This window comes from Eretmochelys imbricata, chromosome 1 (genome assembly GCF_965152235.1).
Source record: "Eretmochelys imbricata isolate rEreImb1 chromosome 1, rEreImb1.hap1, whole genome shotgun sequence".
NCBI classification, from domain to species: Eukaryota; Metazoa; Chordata; order Testudines; family Cheloniidae; genus Eretmochelys; species Eretmochelys imbricata.
Genome location: NC_135572.1, coordinates 294,116,886 through 294,138,002, shown reverse-complemented (window position 1 = coordinate 294,138,002; position 21,117 = coordinate 294,116,886). Strand labels below are relative to the sequence as shown.

The 21,117-nt window shown below is 41.0% G+C and overlaps 1 protein-coding gene across 1 annotated transcript in view; it reads left to right on the top strand.

The window, feature by feature from the left end:
* Positions 1 to 1,441: 1,441 nt before the first annotated feature.
* Positions 1,442 to 21,117, top strand: part of MYRFL (myelin regulatory factor like) — a 60,326-nt gene continuing 40,650 nt past the window's right edge. The window contains exons 1-9 of the mRNA XM_077839290.1: positions 1,442 to 1,500; positions 2,058 to 2,158; positions 2,842 to 2,932; positions 7,836 to 7,903; positions 7,995 to 8,253; positions 9,360 to 9,451; positions 11,459 to 11,609; positions 17,728 to 17,923; positions 19,282 to 19,358. Of these exons, the coding sequence (XP_077695416.1) occupies positions 1,442 to 1,500; positions 2,058 to 2,158; positions 2,842 to 2,932; positions 7,836 to 7,903; positions 7,995 to 8,253; positions 9,360 to 9,451; positions 11,459 to 11,609; positions 17,728 to 17,923; positions 19,282 to 19,358 (1,094 nt within the window). The remainder of the gene's footprint in view (positions 1,501 to 2,057; positions 2,159 to 2,841; positions 2,933 to 7,835; positions 7,904 to 7,994; positions 8,254 to 9,359; positions 9,452 to 11,458; positions 11,610 to 17,727; positions 17,924 to 19,281; positions 19,359 to 21,117) is intronic.

The window sequence follows — 21,117 nt, the reverse complement described above, 5'->3', positions numbered from 1 at the left end:
ACAGCAGCCCTCACTTCCTCAAGCTCCACTTCACCCTTACCTCAGGGCCTCCTTCCTTGTGTCTGATATGGTATGTACTACTCAGCCTCTCCAACAGCGCAACTTCCTCCCACAGCTCCTGACATGCACACCCACCTGACTAACTGGGAGGCTTTTACTAGTTTCAGCCAGCCCCTGATTGGCTTCAGGTGTCCCAATCAACCTAGCCTTCTCCCTGCCTTCTGGAAAGTTCTTAATTGGCCCCAGGTGTCTTAATTGACCTGGAGCAGCTGCCATTTCACTTATCCTGGTACCAGGGATTTGTTTAGCCTGGAGCTAATATATCTATCTCCCACTACTTTTCTATAGCCATCTGGCCTTGCCCTGTCACAATAGTTAATAGTAGGTAGTTAGTCTTTAGTGTTAAATTAGAGTACTTAGAGTCCCGACTGGAACTTCATCCCCAAGTGGAGCATGTTCCGCTCTCCTGGCTTCAGGTCAGGTGCGTCATGCAACAGGCTGATGCAAGTCAGTGACCCACACGACAGCTGCCTGAAGTGTTTGGGGGAATCCCATAGGAAGGACAAGTGTCGTATTTGTAAAAACTTTCGTCCTTGCACACCTTGGAACTGCCCTGTAACGTCTTCAACAAGGACAAGGTCCAGCTGAGACCATGCCCAGCTTTCCTGCCCAAGGTGGGGGCCTCAGTTTCATTCAAGCCAGGACATTTACTTACCGGTCTTCTTTCCAAAGCCGCATAAGTCAGAGGAGGAGTGTAGACTGCATGCCTTGGACATTAGGTCACTAGCCTTCTACATTGATGGAACCAAGCCATTCCGAAAGTCTATGCAATCACGGTGGCTGACAGGATGAAAGGTCACCCTGTATCCACCCAAAGAATTTCTTCTTGGATCACTGCCTGCATTTGCTGCTGCTACAATCAATCAAAGGTTCCACCCCCAGCAATTGTCACCATCCACTTGACCAGAGTGCAGGCCTCTTCAGTGGCTTTTCTGGCCCAAGTGCCTATCCAGGACATCTGTAGGGTGGCCACCTGGTTGTCCGTCCATACATTTGTCCCACTGTACACTTACTCAGCAGGCCTGGGACGATGCTGGCTTCGGTAGGGCAGTACTGCAAGCCACAAAACTCTGCACTCTGAGCCCACCTCCGTAGATACTGCTTGTGAGTCATGTAGAATGAAATTGACATGAGCAAGCACTGGAAGAAGAGAAAGAAAGAAAAGCCTACTTTTCATAACCTTTGTTCTTCGAGATGTGTTGCTCATGTCCATTCCATTACCTGCCCTCCTACCCCCTATCCAAGTTGCTCGCAAGAAGGAACTGAGAGGACATAGGGATAGTGGTTCCTAATATACCGACGTGTGAGCGTAGCACTCTCGGGGGCACCACAGCTGACCCTACAGATACCGCTAAGGGAAAAATCTCTGACGACTGTGCACATGGGCGCGTACACATCTAGAATGGAGCAGCACATCTTGAAGAACAACAGTTGTGAAAGGTATGTAACACGTTTGTGTGTGTTTACCATACTTGAAATGTTAATGATTCCCCCTAGGTTTTGCTTTTTAAAATTTGACTGTGGTGAAAGAAGGAATGTTGATCACACCTCTTCAAACTATTCAGCCTCTTCCTTATTTCCTGCTGTGTGGAGGACAGTAAAGCTGGGATTCTGTAGCAAACAGAAGTAACTCTATTTTGATAATGAGTGAGTGATTCCTAAATACACATTTCATAAATTGCTTTGTGCTCACAGAACATAGGAGGAGTTGGAAGTAATGCTATAGCTAGGCGCTGGCAGGTACATAGAAGGGAATTGTGTAAACGGACAGATGCAGATTTGGGTGTTTGCAATTAAATGGTGTCCAAAGTTACTAGCAGAAGTCATCTCAGGATGAGAAGAGAAAAAAGCAGAGCAGAATGGAACTTAAGAGCATAGCCATTTACTCATGCAGATGCCTAGCAGTGTTGTCCATGCAGCCTGCCTTATACCATATTTATTATGAACCCAGAAAGGCCATAAAGTATTTTAAAAAGTAAGATTGTTTATCTTTTTAGGGAGTTCCAGCTGACTTTTGAAAAAGTCCTTGTTAATGCTATAGACCTTATAATCATAAAATCCATTTATAGCCTTCAGTTACTAAGCAACGAAGGACAAAGTACTGAACTTTTTCACTCATTACTAAATTCTATATGTTAGTGCTCTGGTTTTGTAAGGAAAACATCAGGAAGATAACGCCTAACATCAGATTTCTGATATTTTGTTCTGTTTGTCTAAAGTTAAACCAATCCAAAGGAAAGTGGTTTTTATGTGTTTTGAAGTGTTTCAAAAACAGTTTGACAACCCAAGTCTAGTAAATGGAGTAAAATATCAGAACCCCTGATGTCCAGACTAGTTGCTTTGTACTGATCCCAGCAAGCAGATGACTATGAAATAGTCTTCAATACCTGCATTTTATGGTGCAAAATATGGACCTACATCAACCTACCTTACACTTATATTTGATTGAATGATGTATGCAAACAATGGTTCTCGAAGTGTGATGTGAAGAAAACGTCTCATGTCTAGAGCTGCTCCGTCATCTCCCACTACCTCTTCCATGCTGCCCGCTGCTTCTTACATTTCCCATCCCTCCTTGCATGTGGAAATCTAGCCCCAGTGTGAAAGTGTGGCCCTTCTATCATGTGCAGGAGGGTTTTATCTGAAGGCAGGGGCAATGTGGTTGTCTTCTGTACACATGAGAAAGTGAGCTACAGCATTCTGCATGTGCTGGAGTCTGGAGTATTATGATCTGGGGAAACCATGGACTGAATGTCAATCTTTCTTTCTTTTTAATTGAAGGGCAAGATGTGCATGGAGCCCTGGAGAATGCTATGGTGGATACAAGTATGTTGGAAGAATTCCTTGGCAGTGACTTGGAATTTGGAGCCTTGTAAGTATTAGCAATGAGAACTGAACTGGTTAGCACATTTCTTGGGTTCTGTAATCGCAACATTGCTACCGTCTGAACACAACAATCACACCTCAAGTCCCATTCAAATCTGTGTTCTACAGAAAGTAACTTGATCAAACAGAAGTCCTGATCCTTTCTTGAAGCTCTGTCTTGAAAAAAGAGAGGGAGATGGCAATTGAAACATGATTTTCTTTTAAGGTACAGTAGAGTTAAAGGCATGGATGATACTGAAGGATAGGCTCATTGATAACTTTCACATTAGTTATTGTGGTAAATTTAAACGTGTCAAACATATTACTTTTTTGTGGATAAGAACTGCTGCTTCCATCCTAATGTCCCTTTCATAACTAAGAAACAACTCATTGATCTCTTTAAAAAATAATTTATAAATTACGATACACTATTCAACAGAGCATAATTGAGGACAACTTACTATGGACCACAAATCCATCAGAGCTTAAAACACAGATAATTCATCCTAACTGCCAGATGACTGTCATTAAATACAAAAGATTGTTATTCAAAGCCTGAAACCTACCAACACCTGGTCAAAGAATGTTTGGGTGGGGAGGGTAAAACCTCATGCCATTTCTCATTCTGGACGTACACATGCACTGCACAGATTTACAATGGGCTAAGTAGGCTATTACTGACCCATTTTCATTCATGAATTATGAATATTGAATTATGGGTAGAAAGCTGGCTAGATTGTCGGGCTCAACGGGTAGTGATCAATGGCTCTATGTCTAGTTGGCAGCCGGTGTCAAGTGGAGTGCCCCAGGGGTCGGTCCTGGGGCCGGTTTTGTTCAATATCTTCATAAATGATCTGGAGGATGGTGTGGATTGCACTCTCAGCAAATTTGCGGACGATAATAAACTGGGAGGAGTGGTAGATACGCTGGAGGGGAGGGATAGGATACAGAAGGACCTAGACAAATTGGAGGATTGGGCCAAAAGAAATCTGATGAGGTTCAATAAGGATAAGTGCAGGGTCCTGCACTTAGGACGGAAGAATCCAATGCACCGCTACAGACTAGGGACCGAATGGCTAGGCAGCAGTTCTGCGGAAAAGGACCTAGGGGTGACAGTGGACGAGAAGCTGGATATGAGTCAGCAGTGTGCCCTTGTTGCCAAGAAGGCCAATGGCATTTTGGGATGTATAAGTAGGGGCATAGCGAGCAGATCGAGGGACGTGATCGTCCCCCTCTATTCGACATTGGTGAGGCCTCATCTGGAGTACTGTGTCCAGTTTTGGGCCCCACACTACAAGAAGGATGTGGAGAAATTGGAGAGAGTCCAGCGAAGGGCAACAAAAATGATTAGGGGTCTAGAACACATGACTTATGAGGAGAGGCTGAGGGAGCTGGGATTGTTTAGCCTGCAGAAGAGAAGAATGAGGGGGGATTTGATAGCTGCTTTCAACTACCTGAAAGGGGGTTCCAAAGAGGATGGCTCTAGACTGTTCTCAATGGTAGCAGATGACAGAACGAGGAGTAATGGTCTCAAGTTGCAGTGGGGGAGGTTTAGATTGGATATTAGGAAAAACTTTTTCACTAAGAGGGTGGTGAAACACTGGAATGCGTTGCCTAGGGAGGTGGTGGAATCTCCTTCCTTGGAAGTTTTTAAGGTCAGGCTTGACAAAGCCCTGGCTGGGATGATTTAACTGGGAATTGGTCCTGCTTCGAGCAGGGGGTTGGACTAGATGACCTTCAGGGGTCCCTTCCAACCCTGATATTCTATGATTCTATGATTCTATGAATAAACTTTCTCAGTTTGCAGGCAGAGGAAAAAATAAGAATATAAGGAATGCTTTCCTTGGATACTTGTGGTCTTAGTTTTTAGTATCACTAAGCATATAGAAAGAACTAGATTACAGATGATTAAACCTCCTTTAAAATGAGACTTCACTTCTCATGACCATATGGTATTGCCAGTTAACAGGTTAAGTAGGAAAAGCCTATTACTCCATATCTACTACCACCGTTATGAATCTACAGTAGATATATTATTATATACTTGTAGATAACTGCTGTATAATCATGTAACTTTTTTATATATACATAAATAAAAATGTGTGTGGGGGGGACAAAATATCAAATGTATCATATTTTGGGGGCTTAACTGATTTTTAACTATAGTGAAGTATAGTAACATTTTATTAATTATTAGGTTAACAGTTCAATAACTATTCTTGTCAAAATTCTGTAACTAAAATTACAATTCTCTGCATTGAAGTATGAAAAACAAAACCAAAAATAAAGTTTTATGGAGAAATCCATATAAATCCACATAAAGAGCCTGGGCATATTTAAAATACAGATAAAAGAAAATTATACACAATTCCATTAAAGAGAAAAGTATATTAATACAACTTTTTCTCTCTTTTTTTTGAAAGAAGATATTCATATTATTAAGAAGGAGCAAGGATGCAACTCTGATACAAAAGACATCAGGCATGGTGCAGTGAATATAAAAACTGGCCCAAATAAGTTTTTGCACTTACATTTTGAAATGATCTTTAGGAACAATGCATACTATGTTGCAGGCACAAACAGAGTAGAATCTCAGTGAGTTGCTATTATATGTTTTTTAAAAATTGTGAGTGCATGGAATACATCATCTACACTTCTCTCCTTTTGCACAGTGAAGCTGACACAATATGTGGTTTTCCCCACCTTTTTCCATAGTAAAGGCAAAAAGTGAGGGGCAAATGAAAAGTAAAACATTGAATTTTTGTTTCCCAAGTGGATACTTAATGGATGTACCAAGTTTGTGATTCAAGTTTATTTCAAACATGTAATTTTTTTTTAAACACAAAACCATGGTATTTTTCCAACTTGAATCTACAGTAATTTCCTTCCCCTTTCAATGACTGTTTACTTTCCTTCTTCTAGTAGTGTATAAAATATGTTGTTGGACTTTCATTTGAAATATTTTAATCTAAAACAGAAATTAGGTGGGTACCTGAGGCAGTGTTTGAAACCAGGAAACGTACATACAGTATATAGAAGGGAAGTTGCAGGCTTTTATAGATTTACAGTTCAAATTTTACGAGGCAAATCAGTTTCCTAACTCTAGTTTGTTAAAAGTTAGAAAACAATGTTTAAAATATTAAACACAGTTTTTAAAAGCTCTAGAAATATCTCCTTACTCTGAAGAAAACTTTAAATGTTATTCATACACTCACTTCTTAAAGGGCATTCACCGAGTCACATCTGGTCCAAAATGTAGGTTTTATAAATGTGACATTTTATAAAACCAAGAGCAATAGAACCTTGAAATGCACCACAACATGTAAGTGAAATGGATTCCAAACAAAAGTGAAACTGACTTGTCTTTCACAGTGTGCAAACTAAGATATACAAAATTAAACAGTGTAAATAGTAGAATGTAAACTAGATCACTGAAACTCTATTTTAATCACAAAAGTGTTTGCAATAGAGGTAAGGGCATTTTTGTATTAATGTTTTTAACTTAACAGCATCCCTTTAAATAATTGCTTTCTATTTAACCTTGTTGCAGGGCACTGGGTGTTGTACAAGCAGATAGTGCTCCTCCCCCACCCCCCAAAAAATTCCTTTGCAATTAGCTCTCTTTTATTAACCTGTCTATTTATAAATCCTACCCATCAATTTCTCAGGCAGCATTTCAAAGTAGAGATTGAGTCTGAAATTTACAAAGGAGCCTACGGGAGTTATGCACCCAACTCTGACTGAATTTCCATTTCCTTTTGCGTTTAAATAATTCCTACCTTTAACTGAGGGTCTCTTCCAGTTCTGGGTAAATGACAGTATTATTGCATAGGCAATTCCCTGCCTTGGGCTCCTTTGAAAGTCCCAGCTGGAGTGTACGTGTGAGAGCTGCCTCTTGGCCAACATCAGGAATTGAATGGGGACGGAGGAGGGGCTCTGCAGCTTGAAATGGAGAGTCAACCTCTTAAGCTGAGAGCTGTAACAGACCCCATGTTGACTGGGCACATTGGGGACATACAATACACTGGCCAATGGGTTACACATGCAGCTTTTATCTTTACAGACCATTTTAATGTAGTGTGATGTCAGAGACTGGCTTGCATGGTTATGAGCCTAACAAAAACATCATTTGTAATGTATTTTAATTCGTTCAGATTTCTAAAATGCAACCATAGGCACCAAGACTGTTCTGGGCAGCTATCCCATTGGTCGAACAAAGTGGGAGTGGGGTTTAATACATGGTATGAATAGCTGGTCTTAAATGATAAGGTTACGCTGGCTTTTATGCTTTTGCCTCAGCAGGGCTGTGTGCATTTAAAAAAAAATCTACCAATCCTCTGTATTCCTGAGCATTTTGGGAGTTAGCTATGAAAAATACAAATATTGACCCCCTGTTAAGGTCTTCCAAACTGAGCTGAAAAATTACACGGGGATGAAAATGAGTCCAAATAGACTGCCTGGGGGCGCTGAGCAAAGCACGCATCTTGCCTGGAAACCCTGCCCTGAACTCACTCTTTCCCAGTGAGTTTGCAGGGGCCTGGCTCTAGTTTCTATTTGAATCAGACAAATGCAAATTCAACCCCCTTCCATTGTGTCCCGTGCCCTCTCCTCTCTACTATTCCTACTTTGCATCTCTTAATTTCCACAGCGCTGAAGTTCTGGAGGCCAAAGCATAAGCCAGAACAAATTGTCTAAAGCTGATAGCTTCTGCTGATGAAGATACTGGGCGTCTCCCATCCACAGCCTAGAGAGAAAGGGAATTTTAAATTTTTATAGGCAGGCCAAGCCTTTAAGGCTACCAGGTCCATATGTTATGAATTACTCGTGTGGTTTGAGGTAGTTAAAGATTGGCTTATGGTTATTATGCATTTCTTTTCTTAGTGAAATAAAAGTATCCTTTTCATCTCTAGGCAAAGCCTGTTACCAGAATCACCACCAGATTCAGGATCAGAACCATATTCTCCAGCACAATTGAAGGGTGGGTTGTGTGAGTTCTAGTCTTACTGTACTTATTAGCATTCTTTCTATTCTCTTTATGATTAAAATGTTTCATTTGTTATTCCTTGCAGCTTTACATTATGATGCTTCAGGGCCAACTGGACTGCGGCCGTCACTTTCCTTCCCTTCTGCTGGGGCACCCGATACGTTTCTTTGTAGATACCCTGACAGTTTCTCTGACGTGAGCACCAATGGACATTCTTGCGGTGTTCCTCAAGACTGCTGTCTCAAGACAGATAATGCCACGTCTCCATGGAATACTTCTATATCCTCCAGCTGTCTGGGTTTAAATTATTCCTACCTTCAGCCAAGGGCCTCTCATAGTGCTGGGTAAGGTATAATTCTATTATGTAGGAAGGAAGGCAGATACAGAAGAGGGAAGGTGGCAGCTGCTCTTAAGAGCTATATGGTTTCAGTCTGGAAAGAACTACGTGTAGAAAAATACTGGTGGGTGCAAGTTTCTCCACATGGTGGCTCTGTTTAGACATTTTATGGGATCCTTATCAGCTATTGTTCTTTAAGCACCATGTTTTAAAGATTAAAAGTCAGATTAAAACCAAAAGCAATTCAATTCAATAAAAAGTTACAAGGTTAGAGAGAGATTGTAAGCTAATGAGTAGCTGGGATGGCAGAAATATCTCTGGTATTTTACAACACCCATTTGAGGGATTTTATTTTCATGAGTTAACATTCTGACGTGAGGCATGAGAAAAAACAGCTCCTCTTACTTGTGTGATAAAACCGAATACTCGTTATATACTTGATATAGTCTTCAGCCACCAAAATGTGTTGGGTGCTTAATAATAAAACAAATAAAGATTAAGGTAAAACCTTTCCCTCAGTGCCTAATCAAAATACCTTGGCAGGCAAAGGGAAAGGGTAACCATCCCCCAGGTTGTGGACTGGAACCTATTTTGGCTTATAGCCCTTGCCCCTACACCTGTCTGGGTGGCAAATAAAAGGTCTCAAGGATCCGTATAGCGGCAGATCCTCCAGCCCTGTCTCTTCTCCCATGTGGAACTAGACTCCATGCTGCACAAGAGGTGCATCATATCCCCCTCCTCCTTACATAGCAGAAACACTGTAAATGGTCTTTTTCCTTCTCCACAGAGGAGGGAACAGAGTTTGCCCCTGTCTGACTAAACCCATTCAGCAATGAGGCTGGGATTTTAGTACAACTGGCCCAAAACAAATGCAATCTCTGTGGTGTGCTGTGTGTGTAAAACTTGCTTTAAAAAGGGTGAATTCCTTGATCACATGGAATAAAAAGGACACTGGTATTTAAGACTGAAAAGCATAAGTCACTTAATTCAGTAAAAATAAAACAGAATCGGAACTCGAGTGAAAATTCTGTTAGAAATCAGGTACATTGGTGCTACCTTATACATTTAGTTATTCTGTGGAGTACTAATGTACAATGTACTTTTTTTTTTAAGTATTTCCCTGGCATCAGCTAAAAAGAGAAGGCACTCACAATTGTCAGAAGATGCCACTGATTCTTCACCATGGACTAACAACTCTCAGCAGGGTAAGTGTTTCATATTGTTGACCACTAAGACATTTTGAAAGTCATGCTAATGCTGGCTCAGAAAAGATAACAGTATTAAACCTGACAGGACAGGCTCCTTCAAACAATTTCTTCACTGTTTGTTCAAAAGTGAGGAACTATCTGTTTTTGCAGGTTACAGATGAAACTTTAAATGTTCACACTCACTGAGTGCACTCTTCAGCCAAAGGGTTCTGTCCTTCTTACCTGCGTGAGCCTGCGGAACATAAGGGATTCTGTACTCTGTTGACCTAGTCAACAAAAGTTCACTAGGGCATGGAAACCATCTTGGGTCAGCTTAACAGGTGATTAAAAGGAAGGAAGAGAATGCATTTCAGCGTCACTCGCCATCTGATTTGACAGCTCCCTTTCTTCTATAAAATGTACCTATATAAGGGTCTGATAAAAAGCTTTTTATTGTTTTCCCCCCAACATTCATGTAATTCAGGGTTTTATCATGATGAAAATGCTGAGTCTATAATAGTCCATATGTACCAAAAGACTCATTGGGCTTCTACAGGATTGGATAAACTTTGGCATATGAGATTGTATGTAACCGAATAGTTAGTTCACAATGAACAATTTATCTGATGAATTTAAGCCTTTTAGTGAGAAGCTTGTATTTAGCTGTGACACTTTGTACATTCCCCAGACCTGAAGAAGAGCTCTGTGTAGCTTGAAAGCTTGTCTCTCTCACCAGCAGAAGTTAGTCCAATAAAAGATATTACCTCACCCACCTTGTCTCTCTAATATCCTGGGACTGACACAGCTACAACAACACTGCATAGTCAGAAGCCTGTCACTCTTTCAGACTTATAAGTTGTTTGAAATTATTAGATCAATTTTTGTGGTGGTTTCTTTTATCAACTAGTATATGGATTGACCACAAACCTTTCTTTAAGTATCTGTTGTTTGAGCTGTGTGGTAAATTGTGATTGGTCAGATAAGTCCCATGATATTGCTACTATTCCTGATGGAATGGATAAACGAGCAGTTGTAGATGCTTGCTTATGTGAATTTAAAATGTTAGGTTTTAATAATGGCGATACAGCTTTGAAATTTGCTCTGTGCAAACATTTATGTCAGTAAAACCCAGTGGCTCAATTTTAGTGGACTGTGAACACACAAGGGGCTCAAACATGGCAGAAGGAAATTAGTTTAAAAATCGAAATGAGTAACCAGAGAACACTGTTTGTAGTATTCACACAGCTGTCTGTCAGAAACACAGTTATTGCAGCTAGGGGCTCTGGGCTGCAATTATTTCAACAGTGCTGTGCTTTTTCTGTCACACCATGCCGCCTCAGGCCACATAAGGATTCTTAGATTGCTTTCTCACTGTAGTGTACGCTATATTCTGGACTCCACTCCATTTATTTGTCTCCCACATGAAGTGCTCCTCAGCCGTCATGACATGTGGAGTATCTCAAGCATCAGCATTGACGCTGGCTGCTTCAAGCTGATGTAATCGGCAGTCTGGGATGTTTCTCATGATAAAGCATTAAACAGTGATTGGCCAGCCAGTTTGAATGGCTCAATGTTGCTTCTTTCTTTTCTTTCTTTTTCTTTTTTTTTTTTGCTATGGAATTAAATACTTGTTAGTTTGGACTGGTGGATTTTTTTATTTTAAGCTTATTGCAAGGGGGGTATTTGATAATTCTGGCATTTCTTCTTTCTTTGCTAGATCTTGTCACAAAATGATTATTTCAAAAACTAAAATGCTTAGCTGACAAATGATTTTTTTGCCATGTAAAAGTTGCCTTTTTCGGGGTGAGGGAGAGTAGAAGAATTAAAAGCAGTGCTACCTGAGTGATATCTTAGAGCATGAAAGGTAAAAAAACAAATGCTCTGTGACAATAAAATAAGGCAGGAAAATATTTTTGGAATAGCTACAAAGGAAAACAATGTTTTTTTTTATTTGCTGGTCTTCTGCAATGTTACAGGCTAGCCCTGGCATGTAGCAAATGAACTGTGGCATTTGTCTCTTCACAGTGACAGTAAAGGACTCTGGCACTGAAGTGCAAGACTATGACAGCGATGGACAGAATGTAACGGCTGTGGACAAATGTTATCAGGCTCTAACATGGCAGCCATATCAAACTTCTCACTGGAGCAGCTTATTTAACTATAGTTACGAAACACTGTAAGCACAGATGTTTACACTTGGATTTATTTTTGTTTGTTTGCACTGAGCTGCTGAAATAAATGGTACATGTAGTTTTCAGAATGAAATGAGGTGGGGAGGGAAAGTGACAGTCAGAAGTGAGGATGAATCTGATCACCAGATTTTAAGGAATCACTGAATGTTCATGCCAAGCATTCTGATATATTTTTTTCAGCACAGCAGAAGGACTCTAAATCAGGTGGCTTCAGGCATGAGAACACTTCCAAGCTAACTTAAATCTATTTGATTTTTTTTTCTCCTTTTGGCAAGACAGATTGGAGCAAATAACTATTGCACATACTGCACATCACCTTCCCATGGCCTAAGGTCCTCTTAACGTAGTTACCTTTGTTACTTTGTTATTGCTGCATGGGCTCTTGTAACCTATGCGACAAGGTTTTAATATTGTGCACCTGTTTTAGAGTTTGCCTGTACAGACACAGAATTTTGCAGCAGCAACAAAAGGGGGAAAAAAACCTCCCCAATATCAGCATACCACCTTCGGAAAGTTCACTGCAAGTTCAGCCCTCCCTCCATCCCCCAATTTTCTATGTTCTCCTATTCAGAGAACATTTTTTTAGCAGAGATCCTTCCATGTCAGCTTGTTTATCTCCCAGGGTTGCAGCAATTAGTCACTGTGCACAGTAGAGAAGCCTTTTAAGTGCTAGGGTTAACTTGTATTTTCCTCCCGCTCCACCCTCCAAAAATAAAAAAAACACTTGCCAAAAAGAACACTTTCCAAAAAAGGTTAATTTGGGTGCATCATGTTCAGCCCTGAACACTAGTGTCTTCCATTTATGCACAGACAGCACTATGTAGCTGCAATATGAGGTGTGGGTTTTTTTTTTTTAAACACAACCCCATGCTGAAGGGATTCAGAGTAGCAGCCGTGTTAGGCTGTATTCGCAAAAAAAAAAGGAGTATTTGTGTACTTAGTCTCTAAGGTGCCACAAGTACTCCTTTTCTTTTTACTCTGAAGAGACTGTCTTACGGGTGAGCCAATAGTTCAATGTCTCTGCCTTTCAAACCTTGGTGCCTTTGCTGGGAAAGCCTACGAGCCTCCCAGTCGGCTTGGAGAGGTGATTGTGGCCTGGATACCTCTCCACAAGGAAGTGGCCTGCCACAGCCAATATATTGCACATCCACTTTTAGTCAATGGCTACATTTGAGCTGTGAATTAGAGGTGATAGGCTCTGAATCCAGTCTTATCAGCTATTTAGTTCCCCAGATGTTGAACACTTAAAACAGATGTACTTTTTTGGCGCATTAAATCAAGGAACAGATACTATGATGATTACCATAAAAGTACCTAACTAGATAAATTATGACCATTATTTGGTCACTTAGGGGATTAGCATCTTCTTTTTTTTTTTTTTTTTTTGAGTATAGGTCCATGTTAGTAGTCTTTCTCCCAAGATGCATTGTAGTTATGATCTGTGTACAGAATTTCTCTGCTTCCTGATATTATATCCTGTTTGTGTCAAAAGAACGTTCGTATTATCACTGCTAAGTCTAGATAGATTGTCATTGAGCCTAAAAAACCTTACTGTTTCCTCTTTTTTTAGAATTTTGTTTCTAAGAAAAAATTACCATTTTCTTTTTAATCTTTTGGTATTTTCACCGTCACAGTTTACAGCAGGTGGGATTCCATTCTGAAACATGTCTCGAGCCAATTTGTTCTTGTTATATGGAGATGGAGCTAAAATTCTAGATCTGAAAATTCCCTTGTTCTGGGAAAATTTAAATCTGAGCTGTGTGGCTCTGGCCTGTTTCTATTAAAAAAAAAATTCTCAAATTTCAGCTAACTCTTAAGTCATGGGTTAAGATTTTCAAAGGTAACTGCTGATTTTTGTGGGCCTCAGTTTTGGGATATCCCATCTGAAACCCCTGAAAGTGGCCTGAGTTTTCAGAGGGTGGATACTCCGCACTTTCAGAAAAGATGGCCCCTTTATGGTGTCTCAATTTGGACACCCAAAATTACTAGTTATTTCTGAAAATTCTGGCTATTGAGTGTTAGTTTTTCAGCCTTCAGCAGTCAGAATGTAAATGCTAATTAAAATTAAGTCAGGTGGTGATCCTGCAAACACTTAAGAATGGGCTTAATGTTATACACATTAGTAGTCCCATTAAGTTCAATGGAGCTATTCATGTGTGAAAATGTAAGCACATGCACATATTTTCCCAGGATTCTGGCAAGTATATATTTGAGAAATCAGTAATCCTAAGTGCAGGAATGCAGTTCATGTAATCTTAAACTCACAGAATCTGTGAAATGAATAAACTTCCTGGAGACTTCAAATCAAGAAAACGAGAATAAATCTGTTTATTTTTAATTCCTAGCTACAAGTGCAAAAATTAGGAGGAGGAAAAAGTAATTCAGTGTTTATTTAGGGCAGCCAGTCTCAAACTATGGGTTGGGACCCCAAAGTGGGTCCCAATCCTGTTTTAATGGGGTCACCAGGGCTCGTGTTTGACTTGCTGGGGCCCGGGGCCAAAGTCGAAGTGTGAATCCCACCGCCCAGGGCTGAAGCCCAAGGGCTTCATGCCTGGGCGGCAGGATCAGGCTTCAGTCCTGGGTGGCAGGGCTTAGGTTACAGGCTACCTGCCTGGGGCTTGAAGCCCTTGGGCTTCAGGCTTTGGCCCCTCCACCCAGGGTGGTGGGAGTCGAGCTTTGGCTTTGCCCCCATCTCGCCTGAGTGGGCAGGGCTTGGGTGGGCTCAAGCTTCAGTCCCCCTCATGGGGTCGTGTAGTAATTTTTGTTGTCAGAAAGGGGCTGTGATGCCATGAAGTTTGAGAACCCCTGATATAGGGGAAACAGAATTACATGTTTATATAAAAAAAACCCTAATCTGTTTATTTTCAAGTGCAAAAATGTTTACAACTCCCTTTAAACATTTAAATCCATCAGTTAACAAACTCGCCTCCACTTGCACTCTATCTATTTAATTTGCTGCTGCTGCTAAACGATTTATTTACAGCTACATTTTAAAGAGATGTGTAAGGCATTGTTAGTCAGTGCACTAGAAATGGCCTCATGTCATGGCTGACTGCTTTCATAACACACATACAGGGCATGATCTTCACTGTTTTATGTGCGTGATTATCCTTTTTCACATGAGCAACTTTACTGACATCAGTTGGACCACTTGTGCATAAACCTTCGTATGTCCTGGGCCTGAAGGTTCTGATCTTGCAGCCCCTCTGACCATGGAACTGATATCGACTTCATTGGCAGCTCCATGTGTGGAGGGCTTGAAGGAGTGGGGCTCTCAGTCTGTGATTTAACTCTGTGGATCAGATTACACCTCCCCTGAGATGAGTGGGAAGAAAGGTATGAGAGAACATTTCTCTTCCCCTCCCATACACCTTGGGCCTCTGCATGGAGTCCACACAGAGTCCCTCCCAGTGCTATGAAAGAAATACTGTTGGATTTGCTAGCAACCCAGGCAGAGGTGTGCTGATGTGGAGTGTGTTCCAGGAAAGCTGCACTGGAGGAGCACTGTCAACATTACAGAGGCATAGACAGGTGAAGCATGCTGTCTCCTCATGCTAGCATTCCAGCCGTCTGCCTCCTCCCCAACCGCACCACGGCTCAGACTCATAAGAAATATCACTGAGCCCTAGTTAGGCAAAGGAACAGGCTCAGCACCTTCAAATCCCAATAAAACTCCTTGCAAAATCAGGCCTAGGTACTCCATGTGTTTCTTAACTGCTTTATGAAGATGTGCCTGGGTACAGTAGGTAAGAATCCAACCATGACAGTACTCTTCAGAATAACCTTCAACCCAAATCATTCCTCTTGGGGAAGGAAAAGCTGTACTTCTATTTCTTGACCTGTGTGTCTGCATTGAAGCAAATGTTCAGAAATTGCTTTAAATCGTCATCTTATAAATTGGCATTGCCCTTACCTAGAAGAAATTTCAAAATTTATATAGAGGCTTAAGGAGTTTCTTCAGCGATGATGCTTTTAAAACCTGCTATACTCATTATTACTTATGTTAAAAAATAAGGGAGTTCAGAAGCAGTATGGTAGTTTATGAAGCCTTTTTATCTTTGCTCTATATGCCAGAAAATCTATGATTAAAGTTTGTTCAGAAGATGATAGTCTTTATAAATCTTTTGTAAAATCTTTATATTAAATCCTTCCAACCTATAATGACCAAATAAATGGATTAGTCTTGAAAAGTTGTCATTAATGGTTGTGCTAATGAGGGGTTCCATAGTGGAACTTGATCATTATCGTCAAATCCCTCATTAATGAGGAAAGTCATTCTTCGTATCTGGAAGATTTGCCGTGTAGTCCTGTTACTTCAAGATTATCAGTCACTTATGTCAGCAGACTGCAACCATTGTCTGGGTGGCTAATTTGCTGGATCTTTCTGGAAAATCTTTTGACCCCTTTGCCTGATGTGCTCTGAATCAGGGAATATAAAGACAGAGAACTTTTCTCTCTAGCTGATAAATTATCCCTTCCAATAAGTAGAATAGGGTTCCATTACTTTGTGGATGAGGAACAGTACTATAAAACAGTGCTTTATGGAGATCTTTCCAGAGTGCACGTGTCAATTGTTGTATGTTTGGCCTGAGTAAAACCCTACTCCACTTCAAAAGCTACTGTGAAAGTGTTTGGCTGCATGAATTCCGGAACAAAGCAAGATGTCTACTTGGCTGATTGGCACGTCAATAAACACAACGCATTTTCAGCTCAGCTACTACAGTGGTGCATTTTGAGCTCTGGGAATAAACTGATATGGTTTGGAGGTATGCTTTTCTATATGATTTGTAAGCGAGAATTGTGTAAATTTCCCCCACTCTTAACCTTCCTATATGTAAGGTGCCAGAGTAGAATTACAAGTCAATTTAAAAAGAATTCCTAGTCCTACCCTTATGAAGATAAAAGAACAACACATGCATAGGTGCCGACTTCTTCTGGCTCCAGTGGGTGCTTGGCCTGCCTCTGCTCCCACCCCGCCCCGCCTCCAACCCCTTCCCCAAAGTCCCTACCCCAACTCTACCCCCTCCCTGCCCCTATTCAATTCGTTCCCCAAATCCCCGCCCCAGCCCCACCTCTTTGCCGCTTCCTTCCTTGAGCACACCATGTTCCCGCTCCTCCCCCCTCCCTCCCAGAGCTTGCTACAGCTGTTTGGCGGTGGAAAGCACAGGAGGGAGGGAGGGAGGGAGGATCGGAGATGCTGTGCACTGGGAGGAGTCGGTGGAGGAGGAGGTGAGGCGGCGGGGTGGGGCAGGGAGCTTGACTGCTAGTGGGTGCAGAGCACCCACTAATTTTTCCCCGTGGGTGCTCGAGTCCCGGAGCACCCACAGAGTCGGCATGTACACATGTAGATCTGTTGCTTGAGATTATACATAATCCCACTTTCATTTAATCCGTGTTACACTGTTGCAAAAAAATCAACATCATTCTGGGATGTATTAGCAGGAGTGTTTTAAGCAAGACACGAGAAGTAATTCTGCCACTCAACTCTGTGCTGATTAGGCCTCAGCTGGAGTATTGTGTCCAGTTCTGGGCACCACATTTCAGGAAAGATGTGGACAAACTGGAGAAAGTCCAGAGAAGAGCAACAAAAATGATTAAAGGTCTAGAAAACATGACCTATGAGGGAACACTGAAAAAACTGGGTTTGTTTAGTTTGGAAAAGAGAAGACTGAGAGGGGACATAACAGTTTTCAAGTACACAAAAGGTTGTTACGAGGAGGAGGGAGAAAAATTGTTGTTCTTAACCTCTGAGAATAGGACAAGAAGCAATGATCTTAAATTTCAGCAAGGGAGGTTTAGGTGTCAGACATTAGGAAAAACTTTTGTCAGAGTGGTTAAGCACTGGAATAAATTGCCTAAGGAGGTTGTGGAATCTCCATCATTCAAGATTTTTAAGAGCAGGTTAGACAAACACCTGTCAGGAATGGTCTAGATAATACTTCGTCCTGCTATGAGTGCAGGGGACTGGACTAGATGACCTCTCAAGGTCCCTTCCAGTCCTAGGATTTCATTATTTAACTCCACCCAAAGGAACATGAGCAGGGTTTGTCACTGAAATGTATGTTTGCTTACTGCAGCTGTTCTTTATTCCTGTTTTCGTAGCCCTGATGTAGGATACCACATTGTCACAGACAAAGGATTTAATTTTTCAACAGCAGATGATGCTTTTGTATGCCAGAAGAAGAACCATTTCCAGATCACAGTCCACATCAGTGTTGTTGGGAATCCAAAATATGTCAAAACCCAGCAGGGGTTGAAACCTATCGAAAAGTTTTACTTGAAAACTTTTGGAATTAAGGTAATTCTCCCTGTGCTTTTAATTTGTCTTCATTATAAGTATGTGATTATCAATAGAGCAGGAGGAATAGTGCAAAAAGCATTTGCAGTAATTTATTTGAATAAAAAACGGAATTCATTTCATTACTGTTGACCCTTTTTGTTAGTTTTTTGGTGTCTGGTAGAATGGGCAACATTTTGTTCATCAGGATGTGTTCAGATAGTGAGATTGTGCACACTTGTGCAGATGTGTACTGAAGGGTGCAATGTTTGTACAGCTATCATAACACTGATTTCCCTCCTGTTAGTTTGTCATCCAATCAGGGAATGTAGATGGTACCATGTGACTTAGGTGGTCAATCACATACCATGAATAAGGACTAATTAAAAAAAGTAGTTCACAAAAATGGTAAAAATCGAATTCTATTCCCAGACAATCCACAAACAGAAAAAGGGCTAAACTGGTCATTATGAACAATTCTGCCAGCTCTATTTATCAGGCTTACTGTATACATAAACAGTCAGGGGTGGGAAGATGGTACATGATTTGGGTGGGGAATGATAGTTTAGAGTGGAATTTCTGCACAACAAAAGTGGAGGTCATCTTTGGATGATGGCAGAGGCCTGAATCTATGAAATTTAACCAAGCTCTCTCCAGCCAGTCAAGTGGAATCCAAAATTTCATTTCTCATTCTCAATTCCTTTTGTGTATAGCAATGCTCTTGTATTCAAATTCCCTTCTGTCTGAAAGATTTGCCCTAGGTTTTATTTACCAGAAGAAGGTAGTGGTTTTAAATATTTGTATAGGTATTTTTAAAGGATACTGTAGTTAATAACTTTGCTTCGCTTCATGCTTCTTAGAACTCTAATACATAGTTAACTGGTGGAACTCACTGTCACATGGTATTATTGAAAAAAAGAGCTTGACAGGATTGGGAAAAGGTTTAGACATGTCTAAAAGAATTTCTGGAATTTCCTGGTTTGTATAAATATTCATAAAAGATATCCACACTCATGCTTCAGGACATAAACCAACCGTTAACAACTTGGGATCAGGAAGAAACTTCCCCCTTGACATATTATTGCATAACTCTCCATGAAGGAGGCTTTGAAATCTCCGTTACTTACTGGCTACGATGGGATCCATGAGTCTGGACTAGTGAAACACTGCTCTGAACAGGTGGCGATTCCTATGTCGCTATATATGTGGTTCCACAACAATTGAGAGAGTTTGGTTTTCTAATTAATTTGTATATTGACTCTTGGTCTATTCTCACTACAACCTTTTACATTTATTTGTGAGAAAATTAACCTGTTAAAAGTGTAACCTGTCACGTTTTCAAATTTGTACTTGAAAAGGTTATTTCCTTTTAATTATAGGCGGACGCCCCAAATCAGATAATCACCATTGAACAGTCTCAGTCGGACCGAAGCAAAAAATCTTTCAATCCTGTTAAGTAAGAATTTTTTTCTCCCTCCCAATTCTCCTCACCAGAAATTGTTGTTCCATGGCAAATAGATAGTAATTCTAGGCCTGGCCCTACAGTCTTTATTCAAGCAAAACTCTAATTGACTTTACTGAGTCACAAAGTGAGGAGTGCATGTCAGCCCTGGAGCTGGGGGAGAGGCTCCAGCTGTGAGCTCCACCAGCTGGAGCCGGAGACAAAATGTGAAATAATAGCAGCGGTGAAACTGACGAGTGTCAATTTCATTGCTGGTAGGCTTCCTCCTGTGAAACTGAGCCCTGGACCGAGCTCACAGCTCAACCCTGGTGACTGGGAGGGCTCCAGATATGAGCCCAGCATGGCTGTCAGTTCCCCACAATGCCCCGCTACAATTTGTGTAAGTGCTCCTGGTGAGGACACGCACCACCAGCAGAAGGAGGGCAGTGTGGACACCAACAGCTGATTTCATTACTGCTGTGGCTGACCTAACTTAAGTCGACCTAATATTGTAGTGTAGACAAGCCCTAAGACAAACTTACTGAAAGCCTTTTGTACTTCCTCATACTTCCTTTTCCTCTCGCTGCTGATAGTCAGGCTATTTGTGTCAATATCAGACATCTCCTTTCTAAACCTGCTTCCCCTGATTTATTGCCTGATATCCTCATCCAGTGTTGCAACATCATAGCCATTCTCCTGAACTATTAATGTCTCAGTTGGTTTATGTAAAAAGGCCCTTGTCTCTCTGAAACACAAGAAATGCTTTTTTTGGGGGGGTGGGAGGGCACTTTATTTTTGGTAAAACATGTTTGCTAGAGGATTCTTTTAATTTTGATGACATATATGTCTTTATTGTAGCAGGTGCCCAATGGTTGTGTAGAAATGCACATTCCCCCTCACACCAGCAACCAATCCAACAAAAAGCAAAGAGACCTGAGATTTTTAATTTATATGCAGAGCTCCTGAACACTTGGGACTTATACCAGAACAACAGTGTTTAGAGGAGTCCCTGACAGCATGGACCCCCAGAGCACTAGAGAGCCAGAAGCAGAAGAGGGGGCACTGGAGTTGATTTGGAGATGTGGGGCACAGATGGCCCGGAAATCTCCAGCGATCTACAAGATCTGTGTGTTCCAGGCACTCAGAACTGCCTGTTCCATCTGAAGTTTAGGGGGATGGTTAAGAACAATGGCAAGGGGAAGTATGCATGTCAAAGCCTACTCCTAATGCGGAAGAAGTTCTGCAAGGATTTCCTCTCCTCCGGCTCCCTCCTGTGTGCACCGTTATATTTTATAATGAAAGGCAGGAAGAGCTGGTCCCATAGTATTAATCCAATAATGTATAGGTCTAGTGGATACAGAGTCTGCTTTATTTTTCAGTTCAACTCCTATTCTCTGAGTTTACTTAAAATCTGTCTGTGTCAGATGGATCACAAAAAAAAATGTACGTACATTTTTGGAAAAGTTTGAAAAACAAAACAAAAAAGACCTTTTAGCTGCAGAAGCAAAATATAATGTACAGCAGAACAGAACAAAAAAAAAATTCTATAGGGGAGTAGTTTCTGTCTAGAAACCAGTGTGTTTATATCACATGTATCTTAGTAGTTTGACCTCTGTTAAACACTTCCCTTTTGTTACTAGTATAAATATTTCAGTTGCAGTCATGGACTGGAATTGACTGCGTCTTATGACCGAAAATTTGCTTGTGGTCGTAGAAATTTTGAAAAAAACAACTCTTTCACACAGCAGTGTGATTTATAGGTAAATTCATACCA